The sequence below is a fragment of the Nanorana parkeri genome, unplaced genomic scaffold (assembly GCF_000935625.1).
Source record: "Nanorana parkeri isolate BGI_ZX_2015 unplaced genomic scaffold, ASM93562v1 scaffold355, whole genome shotgun sequence".
Classification (NCBI taxonomy): domain Eukaryota; kingdom Metazoa; phylum Chordata; class Amphibia; order Anura; family Dicroglossidae; genus Nanorana; species Nanorana parkeri.
The window spans coordinates 389,608-407,244 of record NW_017306623.1 but is presented as its reverse complement, the minus strand read 5'-3'; the positions used below and the strand labels follow the sequence as shown (position 1 = coordinate 407,244).

Below are 17,637 nucleotides of genomic sequence, written 5' to 3'. Positions count from 1 at the left end.
ATGGTAAGTCTATGAGGGCCTTCTGTGAAAGCTTACATATACTGTGTAAATGTTAGAGATGCTACTTTTGGATGACTATCTACTTTCAATTTTCATATCGGGGTATCCACACTCACCTTCTCTCCTCTGACACCTTGGTCACCCTAAAGAAAAAGAAAATAAAGTGTAAAGTTGAGATCAATGTGAAAAATAGGGGTCAAACATTATAGGCAATTTGAATGGCACACTTACCTTCATTCCCTGATAACCTACAGGACCAATGTCTCCAGGACGACCCTACAAAATAACAATCATATATTAGAATAACAGTAATAATAATAATAACAATTATAATAATATGTTTGTATATTTTATGTTTCACATATTTACTTGTTCTGTTTGGGATCCAGTGACAGAAAAGATCCACAAAAAAAAAAAGGATGAACTCACTGAGTACCACTGCCCTGTTGGGTTACTGAGTTTGACCCCTACTATAGTACTGTTGTGCATGAAGTATTTATATTTTTTTCAAGTATGAGAATATGGAAAGAACCTAACTTTCCACTATCTTTCCTTTGTTTTAAAAGGTCTGATATGTCACTGTGTTTCCAGCCCAGCAGATCCTGGAGTATGCGTTTGGCTGTCTGATGGTATCATAGGTAATCATAATAAATGTTTCCACAGAGCAAATTTAACAAATTATATTTTTTAATGTAATGTAATAGGACAAAGGGTAACAAGTGTAATATGAGATATTGCACTTGACACCTTGCCATTTAAATAAGTAGTGGTGCTCTTTATGTTTTGCACTTTACAACAGTCTTAAGGTTGATTATACACCAGTGGCGTAACAATCACCATAGCGACCCAGGCAGCCACTATGGGGCCCGAATTACGAAAAACGAAATAAAGCAAAATCCGAATCAAAACGAAACACATTTTTTGCTGGTGCACATGTCTATTATATAGTTTGGAGAAATCTAAAGCAGATTGTATAGAAGTTAAACAATCCAATTGTATAGTGTATGGCTAGCTTTAGACTGATTAAGTGTATGGGCTGCTATAGAGAATGGGTGGAATCAGGAATGTAAATAGCTAAACTGTATACAACAATGCTGTACCCTAGTAGTGCAAACTTCATGCAACAATTTCCTTTTGAATATTGGCAAGTAAGATTTTAATATGTATATGCCTACCTAGTGTACTGAAGATGCAAAGAAATGTTCTACTTACAGGGTCACCATGGAATCCGCGGTCACCAGGAAGTCCTGTTTTTCCAGTCTCTCCCTACAAGGAAAATCGAACATTAGCAATGTTTGGCTGATTTTCCTTCTAAACTACTAACGTTATATGATAAAAATCCCTTACCTCATAGCCGGCAGGACCAGGTGGCCCATGCTCTCCACGATTAGGCTAAAAGAAAGCCAGCAACATATTATTGATTAAAAATTAAGTTGCTTGAAGATCATACATATCCTAAATGTGTATAATTTCCTTACCTGGCACTCATAAGAGCAGCACTGCAACATTCAAAGATGAGAGAAAGAAGGAAAGAATCAATAACAGTATTATCTATTGTTTCCTGTGCTTTATATGACTTGAAATTATCACCGTACTTACCCCATGTTCACCATTCTCTTTCTGAAAGAAAAAATAAAGCTTAATTAGTATGGACAATTTAGTATAACACAGTTCTACTTCAATGGCATTCAACATTAATATGTAATGCTGCTGTCATTTAAAAATAAGCCAAAATACTACATTTTATACCAAAACTACAAACTAGGCTGTACCCAGAACTGTTCTGTACATGCAACTGTGGGCTCCACTACAACTGTTACAGTCTTTTATTACTAGTTGCATGAATCACTTTGAATTCTGTACATATAATACTGTAAGCTCCCTTCATCCATTTTTGTGTAGCATTGTCATGACTACTAACATGACCATATGCTTCAGTGCTAAGCAGAAAGTCCTAAATTACAGTATATAGAGCTTTAGTTCACCATTCCCCATGCATTTTTTGCAGAGCTGAATCATTTCCGAAACAAAGCTACAGCCTTCATGTTCCCGCAGTAAACCAGGGGATAGCAACTTGGCCAAAGCTGTGCTATGGTTGCCACTCATCAATTAACTTGAAATTAAAATGTGTATTGACTTAATATGGGATGCAATTTGTCCTGTATTTTCCCACACGTGTTTGATTCATTTAGTGATAGTAAACCCCACATAAGCAAACAAGCGACATAGCAAACAAGCCGGCCAGGAGATACCGAGTGACTGGATTTTGATGATGTCAGGCAGCATTACAGGCCGGCTAGTTTAAACTCAATGGCCCAGTGGCTCAGTGGGGAGATGTCAGTTGCAGCATAAGTCTGATATGAATAGGAATGTTGTGCATGGGTCATCATGTTCTTGCCAATGGGTAATTAAAGTGTTGTTGATTATGACTGCTGAAGGATCTACATCACTGGACAAGGTGATTGACAATGGATGTACACCATATGACGTTTTTTTTAAATAAAGGACTTTGTTACAGTGTGGGTGTATTTACATTGTAATTTTTTTGTGAATGATTAACAAGGAGTCTTATTTTAAAGGGAGCTTGCCTAGGGCCCCATTCTGCCTTTACTTGCATCTGATTCCTGGCTAAGCATTTCCCCCTGTGAATGCCTGTTATCTGAATAACTGAAACACACCATGTGCTTAACTAGTTACTTACAATAGTGTCAATAATACTATCAATTGTGTTATCGATTTGATCAGCAGACAGACCAGCAGCACTGGTGGCTGTAAAGTTCTTGCGGTAGTTTGCATCAGAGGCAATCACACTGAGACGTGGTTCCTGAAGAATAAAGCAAAGATTGTTACCCTTAATTATATGATGACTCTGATATTATGCAATCTGTATAAATAACAATTAGATACTACCAGGTGGTTTGGTGAGATGGCAACAGAGAAGACTTTAATGCCCAGGTGTCTTGCTTCATTTGCTGCATCTTCTAGACCACCACATGGCTCTTTATAGCCTTCCAAAGGATGGCCATCGGTCACCACAATCAGATACTTGTTTTCTCTCTGGTGGGATCCTCTGTAAAAGGAAACACATATATTTTACATGACTGTATAGAAAAGCCAAATGTATCTGTGTTGATCATATTGGGTTTAGAAAAGACAAGACTGATACACAAAGGACACTGAGTCTAATATATCTGAATACCAACCCAATTAAGACCTCTTCAATGCCTCTTTTGATAGCACAGTCAGTATGGGTTCCTTTGCCAATGTACTCAACGCTATCCACACTCTTCTTTAGTTCATCACGGTCCGTGGCCAGACTAGTTAGACCCTTAATTAGAATGATGTCATCACTGTAGTGGAGTGCTCCAGCATTCCATACAAGGTTGCGGTCGCAGCGATAATACCTACAATAAGAGAAATGTTATGAGCCCTTATTAACTGCAAACCACTGCAAAAATACTACCTAGCACTGGAGTAGTTTGTATATATAGACTTATACATCTTACATCCACCCAGCTGTTTTTCGCGGGGCAAACGGGGCACCTACACACAAACAGCTCCCGTCTTACTACACCTTACTAAACCCAAAACCTAAATGGTAGATATGGAAAGTGAAACTGGCCATATTTCTGCCAGGTAACTGTAAGATGTAATAGCAGCATGGCAGAGACTTACCATTTTGCAAATTGGGCTACTTTTAACCACCTCTAGGCAACCTCTGAGTCCAGTTCTTTATCTGTTTCCTTAATGCACTTCTTGCATGAGCATTCATCAACCCCAAAAATAACATGGCAGACCACTATTGGCTTCTATATCCATATAGGTTGACGTGCTGCCAACTGATATTGTACCATTTACATCTTATGGACAGAAATCACACAATTTGCAAGATCCTTCAAGGTATGAAGTAAACTGCATATGCCACTGCCTTCTCCCGTTGATGAGTGACAAAAGCCAGAACTTAGGCAAAATGATACATGCTCCCTGCTAGGCTTATTTCATTAACTCGCGGTGCAGATATTTCTAAAGAATAACTATCCAGGCTTAATAAAGGTCTCGTATCATAATAATGGACTTGAGAACTCAAGATATTTTTGGGTATAACTTTATGCAGATGTTTATGTAGATTACTGTGTAGCCACAATAGAGTTGCTACAGGACTGAATTGTTCTCCTCATGCAGATTGAAGTATTTCTATCCAGCCTGTGTGACAGAGGGACTTGTGGGTCTAGTAGTACAAAGGCAGAGAGACAGTACTAACTCAACCTAATTAAACTACAGCTCCCGGGAGATGTTGTTATCTGGAGGAGGAGTGGAGCTCAGGAAACAGATGGCTGGAGAGGGGGGCTGCTCCCTTCTGCCAACCAATGCGGGAACCACCATTCAAGCTGCAGAAATGGTGAGAGGCCAGTGGCCACTGAGTTACAGTGTTTAAGGTAATTCTGCAAACCGCACATTGGGCCCCACTATTGGTTAGCCTAAGCAAGCACCACTGGCCAGTAGGTTAAAGACCTGGATCTATTTGGACTGATACTTACGGGGTTATTCACAAAGCTGCCAAAGGCAGCCGAGTGAATAACCAAGCCATAGTGAAGTGAGCCGAACAATGTTCGGCTATTCACTATGGATCAGTACGGCTGATTTCAGCTGCACATCGGCTGAAATCAGCCGTACATCGGGCTCTGCATGTTTGGCTGAAGTGCAAAAGGAGTTCGACTCAGTCGATCCAACATCGCATACGGACCGAACGCCAGTGAGTGAGCTACCTCAGTGGTACTATGCAGAATAGCAATTCAGATAAAAGGAGTACAAAAATAATAATAAAGTTGAAAAACATTTTTTTTAAATGCTCCGCCCAACTGTTTCCTATTGGCTGCCACCTGCTAGAGTCTTCTAGCAGGTCCCGGCCAATGAATAACAACTAGATTTTTTAATAACAAAAGAAGAGCTAGTAATCTGCCCTTAGTAAACATGGCCGCTGCCAGTAGACTGGGAAAGAAAAGAGAAATAAGTTATACAAAGAAGCCTGCAATTATCTAGAAGTATGTTTTTGTATATTGTTATTACTAAACATTTCTAAAGGTGTGTTTGTTGTTATTTTAGAGATATGGGTAAAGATCATGCCGATAAGATTATATGCATCAAACTGATCTATTTGTTACAGGTACTGTGCATTCCCTTTATGGCAAAGAGATGAGGAGGAAGGCCAGGGTCAGTCTCTAACACCTTGCAGTACTCATGTTGAGAACCTGTTTGGTAGTGGGATGCAAGAGGTGGGAAGTAAGGAAGGGCAAGGATGGGTTTTTTGAAGACAAAGCTGAGCATCTTCCAAGCAAATAGTTCAGCAGCAGTAACCATGAGGATGATGATGATCATAATGATGATGAGAAAGCTTGGCCTCATTTTGGCTCTATAAAGCCATCCTTGATTTTAAAAGGCTGTATTGAAGTGAACCTGTCATAATCAAACACCCAGTCAGTGGTAAAGGCAGTTAGGTCCTGGCTTATCCACAGCATATATTTTCCTGAGGCAGTATAGCTGAAACTAATCTTCGAATCAATACCCCAGAAATATTATATTGTGTGTCTTCTGCTTCATGACAAATGCTATTAAATTTTCTTGTGTATACAACAATTGTCTACAACATTTTGTGCTACTGAATATGAAGTCTGAATCGCAGAGATGTATACCAAATTAGATGTGATTAGATTGCTTGAAGTCTTTACCTTGTTGTGAGTCTATCTATGAATCTTTTGGTGAAGTCCTTGACTTGGGTCACCAGAGTCTTGAATGGTTTCACACGAAGAGCAACACTTTCAGATGTATCCAAAACAAAGAAGATATCCACTGGACAGTCTGAGAAAAAAAGGGCACACGATTTTATATAATTATGGAAACATACACAACCAATTATAAACCTGCAAATGACAAGAAGAAATGGCTGTATGACAAGAAGATAGCTATGGCTGAATGTACCATTGGACACTCATGGGCCAGTGCCTGGGGCAGCATCAAGTGTCACACTTTATTAACTGTAAATAATTTTTCCTTATTTTGTTTTATTGACCTGGCTACTTCTGGACATACATGGCTTGATTTAGTAAAATCACTAGTGGGGAAGTGTTTGCATATATTATATTATTAAGTATATTAAGTATATAATATTAGTATATTAAGAAGATTCACTGCAGTTTAAAAAAAAAAGAACAAATGATGCCTCATTTTTTGATTGTTGATCCGTGCACCTTAAAAGTAGTTGTGAATATAAGTCAGTAAGCAAACTTTATATATTGGCACCTTCTAGCATTAATTTTTTACAACTGAATGACACATGGGGAGGAGTTTGTGCTAAAGAATATAATCATACAGATGTGCACAGTTTATAGAGACAAAGTTTTAAAAATATGGGTATTGGGATAACTCTCAGTGGGATCTATGCTAGCCAAAAGAAAGACAATTAAGAAGAAATAAGCAAAAAAAACATGTGCTTTGGTATTGCTATTGCCATCTATCCTAGTTTTTGGCCCATGAGTACCTTATGGTAATTACACACATGAGTATCTTCCCTGTGTGCCTTTATATGATCTTTTTGTAGATTTTTCTTTTCCATAGATGGTCTGACCTAATAGCACAGGAAAATAGTTCACAAATTAAGCAAAGCATTCAGTTAAAGGATAAGATATTCCAACAGTAATAAATAATAATAATAATAATAATGTATGAAATAAAATAAAGGAGCATAACTCAGAAAACAAAATCTGTGTTTTGTGTTAATGTTATGCACCAAACAAAAAAGGTTACAGAAATTAGATCAGGGGCTGACCTACAGCTGGTGCAGCCGGTGCGGCTGCAGCGGGGCCCAAGCCAGGGGGGCCCAGTATCCAATCTAACACAGCCCCGAGGCAGAGATGGGGGGATTGGTATCCGTCAGCCGGCAGGCCCCCCCATCCCTGTGCCGGAAGTGTCCGATGATCAGATTAGTATCCGAGAGCCAGCAGGCCCCCCCATCTCTGCGCTGGGAGTATCGGATGAACCGTCACTCCCGGCGCAGAGATGATGGGGCCCGCTGGCCGCCGGATACTGAGGAGGGAGCCGAGAATGAAAAAGCCTGCAGGCACTTCATGGGGCAGCCCTGTGCCTCGGCCATGAGAACCCAGCAAGCAGCCGCCTGAGCACACAGGCACGCTGTCTGAGTCTCTGACACACACTGGGGTATTTTTCTGCAGCCTCTCCCACCAGAAAACAGTTGAAGACCAGCCAGAAGAGGTGAAGGTAAGTAATTAAATAAAATGATTATTATTTGTAGCCCAAATGATGGACACGTTGTATAAAGTACTGCTGGTATTAGTAGTGCTCTATAGCAGGTGTCATTCTGCATTGCAGCAATCAAGAATGGCACCCTCTATAGAGAACTACAAATCTCAGCAGTACTTTATGCAACAATGCAATTTTTTTTCTATTTTTCCAACTTTATTTTTTTTGTGGTTGCTTCAGGGGGTGTGGATTGGGGGGTTTGTGGGTTTTTTTGGGGGGGCGTGCGGGGCGGCCGTCTTGCACCAGGGCCTTTTGTTCCTTTTTGTTTTGTTCAGGTCCGCCACTGAATTAGATTTATGTTATACTGGTCAAGAGTGCTTTGGAAGCCAACTGAGCTGTTGTGGACAGCACCCCCCCGAGAAGTACTAGATACAGCTATTCTAAAATGACAAACTGAAAGAGATGCCCAGGCTGACCTAGAAAGTGTTAAGGTGCCCATACACCTTGCGATTATCGTACTTAACCGTACGATAATCGCAAGGTGTATGGAAGGCATGCGACCTCTGCTATTGTAAGGTTGCATGACTTTTGTCTTAAGAGCATGTTTGAAAACCCGCCGAGAATCGTACGATTGTCGGCGGGTCTGTGGCATGCTCGTAAGACAAATGCCGAACAGGCCGGTATGTGCAAGCGCACACTGCCCGTTCAGCATTGCAGTCATTGGAAGCCCGTCCGCAAGTACGATCTGCCTGTCCAAGATGGGCAGATCGTACGTTTTTTAAATTACCTTACAACCATCGCGAGACGAAAATCTTGCGATGGTTGTAAGGTCTATGGCCAGCTTTAGTCTGCATACTTTCCATGATTAAAATTATAGCAAGGTAGTCCAGCCATAAATATAACATTCTCATGTGCAAGAGTACCCAAGAGAATGATTACTTTAGTGTGCCCCTAACATCTATGCAAAAGCTGTACTCAAATTTATGTTTCAAACTAATTTATTGTATGCTAAGTAGGGTGTCTCATGGTTTACTAGAGCACCAGAGAGAAATTATATACTCAACTACAGTCATTTAATCTAACCTCCATTAATTCCAGGTGTTTTTGTTGGTTTGATCCTGGTTGTCCCAAAGCAAATGTTCTCTTTACTCCTTTATTGAAACGGCCCTTTAGCCCAAACCATTGGGACTTTTTGGGTGAAGCCAAGTCAATTAGCATGAAAACACAAGAAAGTCCTCAGACCTCATATGGATAATATCCGGGTGTAAAACACAGGAGGATATCTATGCTCATGGTGAATTTCAGCACATTAGAGCAGCCCTCTTTGCTTAAAATTAGCATATGGGTGGGTAATTTAATTAAAAAAAAGCCTAGTTGTAACTAAAATGTTCTTTTGTTTTCAACAGAGTGCAGATGGGACACAGTTTGCAACAAAAAAAAAAAAAAATCAGTACAACAGGGAAGGGTTAGGCCCCTATCAGATGGTCGGTCTGATTGGGTCCGCCTGTCAGTTTTTTAGGCGGACCCAATCGGATGCCCAATGTAAGTCTGTTTACAACCGGTTACTCTTGACTCGGACTAGGTCTGGAAAAACAAACAGAACTGAGTTCCGGGCCCGATTCCCATAGACTGACATGGGGTCCAGCAGTTTTAGTTCTTTCCTCCATTGCAAGATGGAGTAAAAAAACTGGACGGACACAGATGTCACAGCAGTGATATCCAATCCGTACTGCTCCAATCAGGAGGGGATCCCTTCCTGATCAGTCCGTGTGAAAGGGGCCTTTGAATCCTCTGTCAGGTTATTATTACTTAATCAAAACATTTATTCTTTCTTAAACAGCACTCATCCATTTATCTTTTTCAGACTCCATTAATCTTAATACATACAGTATTCCTTCAGGAATGTATTGTTTTACCATTACACTGAAATAAAGATTACAACAACAATTGTTTCTGCTGTAACGGGGAACCTCTATCAGGTCTGTCTGTATCTAACTAACCAGGAGGTTAAAACGGGTGATTAAAGAAGATCAAATAAATGTATATAGGGTGCACAAAGAAAGTGCCATTTAAACAGGGGACTTGAAGTTTGAGAGCTGTGTATATAGTCCAGAAAGAGTAACAGACCAGTGATCAGAGAGTCCAAAAACTTTAATCATTATTGTTTGTTCAGAAGGAAATTACAAAACAGCAAACGCATTTCGGCCAAACAGCTAACGCATTATCCTCCTTCTTCAGAGCTTAGACATTGCACAGACTTGGGAGGACTCAGAATGATAGAAGCATAACAATTAATTGTTTGAAAGATGGAAAAAGTGACAAAGTGTCCAATAAGCTATTTAAATCAGTTTTGTTTGGTCTGGAAGCATGTTGCTGCTATTCTGTCACATTTTGTATCCTTCAAAGAATTAAATGTGGGGATGTTGCCATTTTGAGTCCTCCCAACTTTATGCAATATCTGAACCCTGAAGAAAGGGCATACATTTAATCCTTTGAAATGCGTTGGTTGGTTTTTATTGTCTTGCTGAATGAACAATTAATTGGTCTGGCGCCTATTTGGACTTAGCCCTCAGGACTTTGAATACTAAGCAATAAAAACTTGACAGGAATATTTCAGAGTTGGCCTTTAATGTATTTACATTTTTATTAAAATACATGCTGAGTGGCTTCCAATGACGCTACACAGCGGGAAATAGTGGCGGCGGCACAGTGAGATGAGACATGCTGCAGCCTAAGTACGCTCCCTGCACCGAATCAGTCATTGCTACGAAGCCAGAGACAGCAGTGGGGACAGAGGACGGAGGTGGGGACAGCGTTGAAGGATGGAGCTGTGGGAATGGAGCTGCTGCGCATGTGCGAGTATTCATGAACGCGCAGCAGCTCCTTGTAGCTCTGTCCCTGCCTTCGCCCTCGCCTCCGTCCTTGCTTCTGTTCTCAGTACCCGCCTCTCCACACTTCTACAAGCAGTTGTCAGTCAATGGAAGGGGAGGATCCCGGCAATATTTTTGGGATCGCTTCACAGCAAGAGGGTTAGCCCCACGCACACCACGTTATAGCGAATCCTGAGCTTATGGTAGATTTTTATGGTAGATTTTTGATTACAGTAGTACATTGCAAAATGTACTCCTGTACCATTAGGAATCTAAAAATGCTATTAACAGTGTACCCCATAGTTCTCCTTTAAAATCTATCCCTGCTGCCTACTTGAGTCTTATATCTTTTATTTTACTGCGAAATACCAGATGATATTTAAACATAATACTGCAATTGTAGCACAAATATATTACATGTTTTTAAATAAGTGGCTAAAACCAACAACTTCTACACTTTCTCCATTTTCTTTGTGGCTTTGCAGTAAATTTGGCCCATTTCTTTGCCAGTGCAGGCAGAAGTATTGTTACTTAGGGTGAAACTTTAAAAATAATGATTTACATCTGCATTGGTGTAAGGTAACAAGCTGACATTCCAGAGTAAAAAGTGGCGAGTGACTTCAGCTATAGCAGCTGCCCTTCCCCTAAGGCCAGTGGGCCTACTGGTACGTGGATGCCTCCAGGTCCTAAACTTTATACTCTGAATATTTAATGTCCCAAGCAGGCCCAAAAACGAGTGTTTCCCTACTGTATAGCAATGGTGGGAAGGGAAGCAGGATCTTCAGTGGAGAATAGACTAGAGGTAGGATGGGCAGCAGACAAGAGAGGTATGAGATAAATGATGCAAAAGGTCAGGACAGGAAGACAAGAGAGTTATCTGTTGAAGAAAGCAAGAGGGGAGCAGACAAGAGAGGTATCAGATAAATGACGTAAAAGGTCAGGACAGGAAGACAAGAGAGGTATCTGTTGAAGAAAGCAAGAGGTCAGGATAGGCAGCAGGCAGGAGGAGTATCTGTTAAATGCAGCAAGAGGTCAGGAACAGAGACAGCAGACACATAGGGGTCTATTCACTAAGCTGCCGTAGGCAGCCGAGTGAATGACCGACCTGAAGCGAAGTGAGCCGAACGCTGTTCGGCTATTCACTTCAGGCTGGTACGGCTGATTTCGGGTGGCTTCGCGTGGCTTTGGGTCGGTGAACATGCTCAGCATGTTGGCCGACCCGAAGTGCAGAAGGAGTTCGACTCAGCCGATCCAACATCTGGATCGGCTAAGCCGAACCTCCGACAAGCTACTCGCTGCTGTTCGGTCTATTCTTATAGATGCCGAACAGCAGTGAGTGAATAGCCAAATGCCGCTCAGCGGTATTCGGCTCGGCTGTTCTGCTCGGTCTCCCTGTGGGACCAAGCAGAACAGAAAAATTGTTTAAAAAGTAGAAAAATAAAAAATGATTGTGCAGAGCTAGCAATGACAGCTAACTCCGCCCAACAGTTTTCTATTTGTCGGCGGTTCTGCTGCCGTCAAAAAAAAAGAAAAGAAAAAAAAACTTTCCCGGGCGCTTCGGGAGTCTCCCGCTCCCGGCTGCCCAGGAGAAAAAAACTGCTTTTTCTTTATTTTTTCTTTATTATGACACGTAGCCGTGTCAGAATAGAAAAAAATAAAAATACATTTTGGCCATAGGAATGCACTGCTAGATTCCTATTGGCTATTTCAATTTGCAATAGCAAACTAGCTATTGTATCCACCCTCTGCTGCTGTCAATCAGTAGTGGGGACCTGATGGAGAACTGCAGCCGAGGGCGGGTGCAATGCTAGTTTGCTATTGGCTATTGCAAATTGAAATAGCCAATAGGAATCTAGCAATGCATTCTTACGGCCAAAAATTATTATTTTTTCTATTCTGACACGGCTCCGTGTCAGAATAAAAAAAAAAGAGAAAGCAGTGTTACTCTCCTTGGTGGCCGGGAGCGGGAGACTCCCGGAGCGCCCAGGAGAGTTTGCTGTCTGGAGATCAGTGTCCCTGGTTAGCAGGTAACCAGGGACGCAGATCTCTCTGCAAGTGGCCGGAGCCAGCCGTAAGATCACAGCTGGCTCCGCCCAGCTGTCAGAAGCAGGCTGTCGGCCGGCCGCTCGGCCAGCTTCAGCTTTCAGCGTGGCTCAGACAAGCCGAGGCATATGCCTTTGGCTCGACTGAGCCGCTCGGCCAAGTTCGGGTAGCTGTACGGGCTACAGTGAAGGCGTCCTGGGGCTGAAGCTAGCCGAAGGATCGGCCGAAGCTACGGCTAGATCCTTCAGCTGCCTCGTGAATAGACCCTATAATGTCTGATGAGGCTTAAAGTGATGAGTGAGTGATGAGGCTTAACTCAGGCACAACTGAGCAATGGCCAGTCCCATTCAGAGGATGTAAAGTAGCCAGAAGAGAAGGCTAGGAAGCAGGCCTGGCAATGCTAGCTGCACGGGCACAGTAGACGAATAGACACTCTACAATTACCAAAGAGGCTTTAATATAAATTAAACCAGTTTCAAGAGAAAGGAGGAGCCATTGCTGATGTTCTGACATTGCTAGTTGCCTGACAGTCATGCGAATCCTCTGGTTACAGTACTTTCTAAGACTCTAACATGGAAAATGCATGCTGCCAGAGAAGTCAGGGCGAAGTCAGGGCTAAGTCAGAATTCTTCTTATTTATATGCTTGTTTCAGGTCATTGACTCAAAAAACACTTAAACTATTAGGACTAGTTCACACCAGCCACAGTGCGTTCCAGCCACGCCCTCCAGCTGCAATGCGATCACCTGCACCCAAACGCGTGGCACATCAGTGCCTGCGTTCTGCTGCAGTCAGAAAAACTGCAGCAAGCACAATTTTTTCTGATTGCACTGGACCGGAATGCAAGCACTTGTAGGCAGTTGACAGTTACAGGGCAGCCTAGCTGGCTGCAGGATGAAGTGGGTTAGCAAGTGTATATAAATACTTCCAGCCGATTTGATATGTTTATGTGTAAATATGTTCAGAACTGTTTAGCATCTATAATTGTCTCCAGCACCATTTTGGAGAAGCCTGGTGTCCTGATAGGACAGGAATTCCCGGGAGATTTGGTTGGCCATTTTGGGGTGGTTATCTTATATAGGAAAGCCCAGCCGCGTTTTGGGTAGAACACGTGTGGATGTAGACAGGGACAGATACCCCGCTTGTGAGGGAGAGTTAGGAGAGTTCAGGGAGAGTGTTCCGGCCTGTGAAGGATAGTTCAGGGTTCCTACGGAGTCCTGCATCGGCAATCCTGGTCGGATGAAAGACTCCCGGTTGCTTATAGCCAAACCGGTGTCCTCGCTGTGAGTGCGGGAAGAGTGTTCCAGACTCATATCTCCCTGTACGAAACGAATACCGCTGCTTCCGGGTAACGTGTTATCAGCCTTTACAGATACGCATTGTGTGCTTGGGTTTATACTGTGCCAGTCAGTGGGAAGTGACTATAGTGCTAACGAATACAACTACCGCTTATGTCAGAAGTGACTGTACTGTGTACCTGTGCCTCCATGCCTGGAGTGAAACTGCTTGCCTTACTGTTGTAAATATTCTTCCTACTACCGTCTCTCCGGTAATAAACGTTACCTTGTTTATAAGACCAGTACGTGTGATTCCCTCTGTGAAGCCGCCACACCCTAATCCCGCTTACACACTGATGTGCCACTCATTCATGTAATGGCGATCGCATTGCAGTCGGAGGGCGTGGCTGCGCTGCCATTGACTTCAATGCACCATCATGCCCGCTCCAAAACTTCTTGCCACCAAGAACGAACAAGAATTTCACAATAGCCACCCACACCCCAGCCACCCCGATTATGACCTACCAGTAATAAGGGCCCATTCCCTTATTTGTGGTTTTACTATTGTGCTTTTATTACATGCGGTACAATGAATTACTTTGGACGATGTACTCACAGGGAATGCTACACCTAAAATGCAGCAAGCCGGATTTTTAAAAACACCACACTAAAATGCATAGATGTAAACTTTGCATCTACTGTCACTCTAACCCTTAACCAGTCCCCCCTTAACTTTAGCATAGCACCTACCTCCAAAAAGTAACAATTAACATCCCGCTAATAATGAAATGTAGCCCCTAATCTAACTCTGTACAACCCTAACAGTGAACCTTATCCTAAACGTAACCCCAGCTTTCCTCTTAACCTTAACCTAACATATAACACTTATGGAGAGATATAAAAGGCCAAATCTATAATCGTTCAACAAAAAATTCCTTTTAAATAGCTCCTAAATCTATCCCCATATTACCATATGGTAACTCCTAGTACAGCAAGACTTGCATAGGGAGAGAAAAAGGCAGTAAAATAAGCCAGAAAGGCCCTATTGCGATAAAAAATTTAGCCGGTATGTGTTCGCTCACCTCTCGATCCCGTCACGGCTCTCTGCCATGACAGGGGAGGGGCTGGATTCCCCCCTCCGATCCGCCAGCGCTGACTGGTGGAACGGACGGGGGAGGGGGCGGGTACAGCTGGCCCTGCCTCTAGATAGGCAGAGCCAGCTGTCAGTCACGCAGCTAGGCGGATCCCGGCATAATTGTCGGGATCAGCTTCAGCTGCGGCGTCTCAGTATACCGCGAGCAGGAGCTCGCGGTATACTGTGGCGTCTTAGTATACCGCAAGCTACTGCTCGCGTTATACTGAGCCTAGGGTGATGGGAGGACGCTAGTTTGTGTCCTCCCATTACCCTAAGGAGAACTATGGGGAAAAGCCTGAACCCCATAGTTCTCATTTAAGAGCAGACATCATTATGATGTCATCAGTCTGCTGCTGCTTCACTATCCAATCACAGGCTTGGGAAGGCCCATGACCACGCTGTACCGCTTTAACTGAATTGGAAAAAAGTGATATTAGGGACCTGGCTGTGCTATTTGGTAGGAGTGAGTGAAACCTTGGAGCTGAAGAGGATTAGAAATCAATAATTTTAACAGAACTAATCCTGTATCAGGCCCAAGCTGACTTAAATCAGTCTATTGTCTATAAAACTTTGTCACGCCCGGAGAGTAGCAATTAAACATAACAAAACAACAACATTTTAAGGATTATAGGTTATAACAAGGTGTCACTGTAATAGTACAAAGGGGAAATCTTCCCAAATGGGATATAGACAGCAAAAAAAACCCTCTTGACAGATGTTCAGACCATTCCAAAAATAAAACAAAAAAGTAGTTGTGCTTTAAGATCCAAAAAAACACGGGTTATGCAAAACAAGCCCTACAACTGACAATAATAGATATTGGAATATGGCATATAGCATAGATAACAGGGCTCAACACACTGACTCCTTCAAATAATAAAGGTTAACATACAACTTTCAATAATCCACAGAAAACCAGAAGTATCCTACCTATCAGTAAACTGTCCTCGGTAAAATTATATCTGATTGGTGTATAGTATAGGCCATTATCTGATGACCTTTCAGGACTAGGAATAGGCAGCATATGGCCCTGAATTGCAATTCTCAATATACAGTACCTAGCCTGCAAATGCCAGGGCTTCCCAGCAAGTGGAGTCCGACTGGTGGCTAATACTATATTGTATTAGACCAATATTGTATATATACCATTTTGTATTAGATTTTTATATTTTGTTGTTGTTTATAAAACATAATATGAATATGTCATACATATGTAAATGCTGAAATGACATACTTTGTGCTCCCAACTGATATGACAAAACACATATTGAACATATAAACATACTAGAAAGAGACTGATGTCTTCAAATGCTTCATATTGCAACAATAAGAACATCCAGTTAAACAGATTTTATACAGTTAATTGTCAATACATATGCCAGCTACTGGATCGCTGATACCAACCATATGATAGAATTGTAAATTTTGTCAAATCATCATAAATAGCAGAATTCAGTCTTTATGTCTGCTGCAAAATCATAATATCATAATTGTATTAGCAAAATTTCTGCTTAAATTACAGTTCCTCTTGATATCTAAATTATGTGTCAACATTTCAAACTTGGATTTGACAGTGCAATGTATTATATTGTGATATTAATATTTATAATGTTATATGATATTTATATATGATTTCTTAAAATTATAAGCTATATGTAAATCCCCACCTACTTCATGATTCCGGGAAATATGAGAACACCCTTCTTATGGCCCCTCCCACTGTCTTCAGAAACCCCTTTCCCTATTGCTCCTCCCACTATTACCTTTCTGCTCAAAACCGCAATCCATCACATCACAGATGAAGGTGTATTGTACGATATTACCTGTCCTTATATTGTCAGACTTCACTGTGTGTCTGTGATTCCTCTGTAAAGGGTTACATTGCTCTCAACACAATTTGAATTTCAGTTAAATTCGACTATTTATTTAAATGCAATAAGAGAAAAAGAGCTAATAACGTTAAAGTTATTTAATCCAGATGACTAGTTTTAAAATTAGAGATCACTGTAGAAATAAAACCCTGCATTACGGGTACTTGTAAATGCTTGGTTAGTGGCTAAATCTGTTGTAGAACTACAAGGCACAGCATGCAGTGAATCCTGGGACCCGTAGAAAAGTGGAGCTTTAAAAGATGGAATTTAAAAAAAAAAAAGCCTTGTGCTGCTCTACTGGCATTAGTCATTAGGGTTTTACAGCCTGGAGATACAAACTGTTCTATTAAAAAGTTTAGTTATAATATAAAAGTGTGCAAAAAAAGTTACATTAAGGTGACAGCATTGTACTTTATCTGTTATTACCTTGGTAAGATGATGTCCTGCCATTATCTGGGAAGAGGATACTGGTATCAGTTCCAGTGCCAGGTTCTGGAGGTATTTTGATTGGTACCTGCCCAGTCTGTTGTGCTGTGCCACCCCCTAGAAGTAGAAAAACCTGCAGCAGGGTGAGCGGGAGGTCTCCCCGCAGCATCTTCATAGTGTTCCCCTGTATCCCAGGCAGGAAGGGAGGCAAAGTTTCAGTGAGTGCCTAACGAGCGAATGCTGAGCTAGAAGGGAGCGAGAGCTCACAGACAAGTTCCAGGGAGGGGGGAATGCTGAGCTCACAGGGAAAAGGGGAATGCTGCTGCTTCTGCAGAGGGGGAGTGCATGAAAAGGGTGGAGTGACACAAATGGAGGGGATGATTTTAGTGGAAAGGAGGGCTTTTCCTAGGAGTTGTATTCCTATATCCTTGATTTTGACAAAACAAAAAGTTCTCAGGTCAAAATTCAATGAGAGAAAAGGAACTCTAGAACCATATTTGAGGTGATGCTGACAGTGTATTCCTCTACTGATGTCTGGTTCGATCCCATCAAAATTATCACAGCAACATCAAAAATATATTGTAATAACTGTAGCTGAACATGTTTATGCAAGTCTTGAGTGCAACAAAAGATATATATATACTGTATTTTGTTCAATGTGAAAAATGTAAATGATAAAAAATAGTTTAAGGACTCACGGGCAGCTGAACCCATACAACGTAAAATCTGGTGTATATCCACTGCCAGGGAGCCACAGGTGCT

At 41.7% G+C, this 17,637-nt stretch overlaps 1 protein-coding gene across 2 annotated transcripts in view; it reads right to left on the bottom strand.

The window, feature by feature from the left end:
• The window catches only part of COL6A1 (collagen type VI alpha 1 chain), a 48,518-nt gene extending 31,309 nt beyond the window's left edge, over window positions 1-17,209 (bottom strand). For both annotated transcript variants that reach the window (XM_018558741.1, XM_018558742.1), the window contains exons 1-11: window positions 16,876-17,209; window positions 5,727-5,856; window positions 3,204-3,404; window positions 2,911-3,070; window positions 2,702-2,824; window positions 1,600-1,620; window positions 1,479-1,499; window positions 1,348-1,392; window positions 1,213-1,266; window positions 232-276; window positions 117-143 (exon numbers count right to left, since the gene is read on the bottom strand). In XM_018558741.1, coding sequence (XP_018414243.1) covers window positions 117-143; window positions 232-276; window positions 1,213-1,266; window positions 1,348-1,392; window positions 1,479-1,499; window positions 1,600-1,620; window positions 2,702-2,824; window positions 2,911-3,070; window positions 3,204-3,404; window positions 5,727-5,856; window positions 16,876-17,050 — 1,002 coding nt within the window. In that variant the 5' untranslated portion in view covers window positions 17,051-17,209. The remainder of the gene's footprint in view (window positions 1-116; window positions 144-231; window positions 277-1,212; window positions 1,267-1,347; window positions 1,393-1,478; window positions 1,500-1,599; window positions 1,621-2,701; window positions 2,825-2,910; window positions 3,071-3,203; window positions 3,405-5,726; window positions 5,857-16,875) is intronic.
• Window positions 17,210-17,637: the final 428 nt, after the last annotated feature.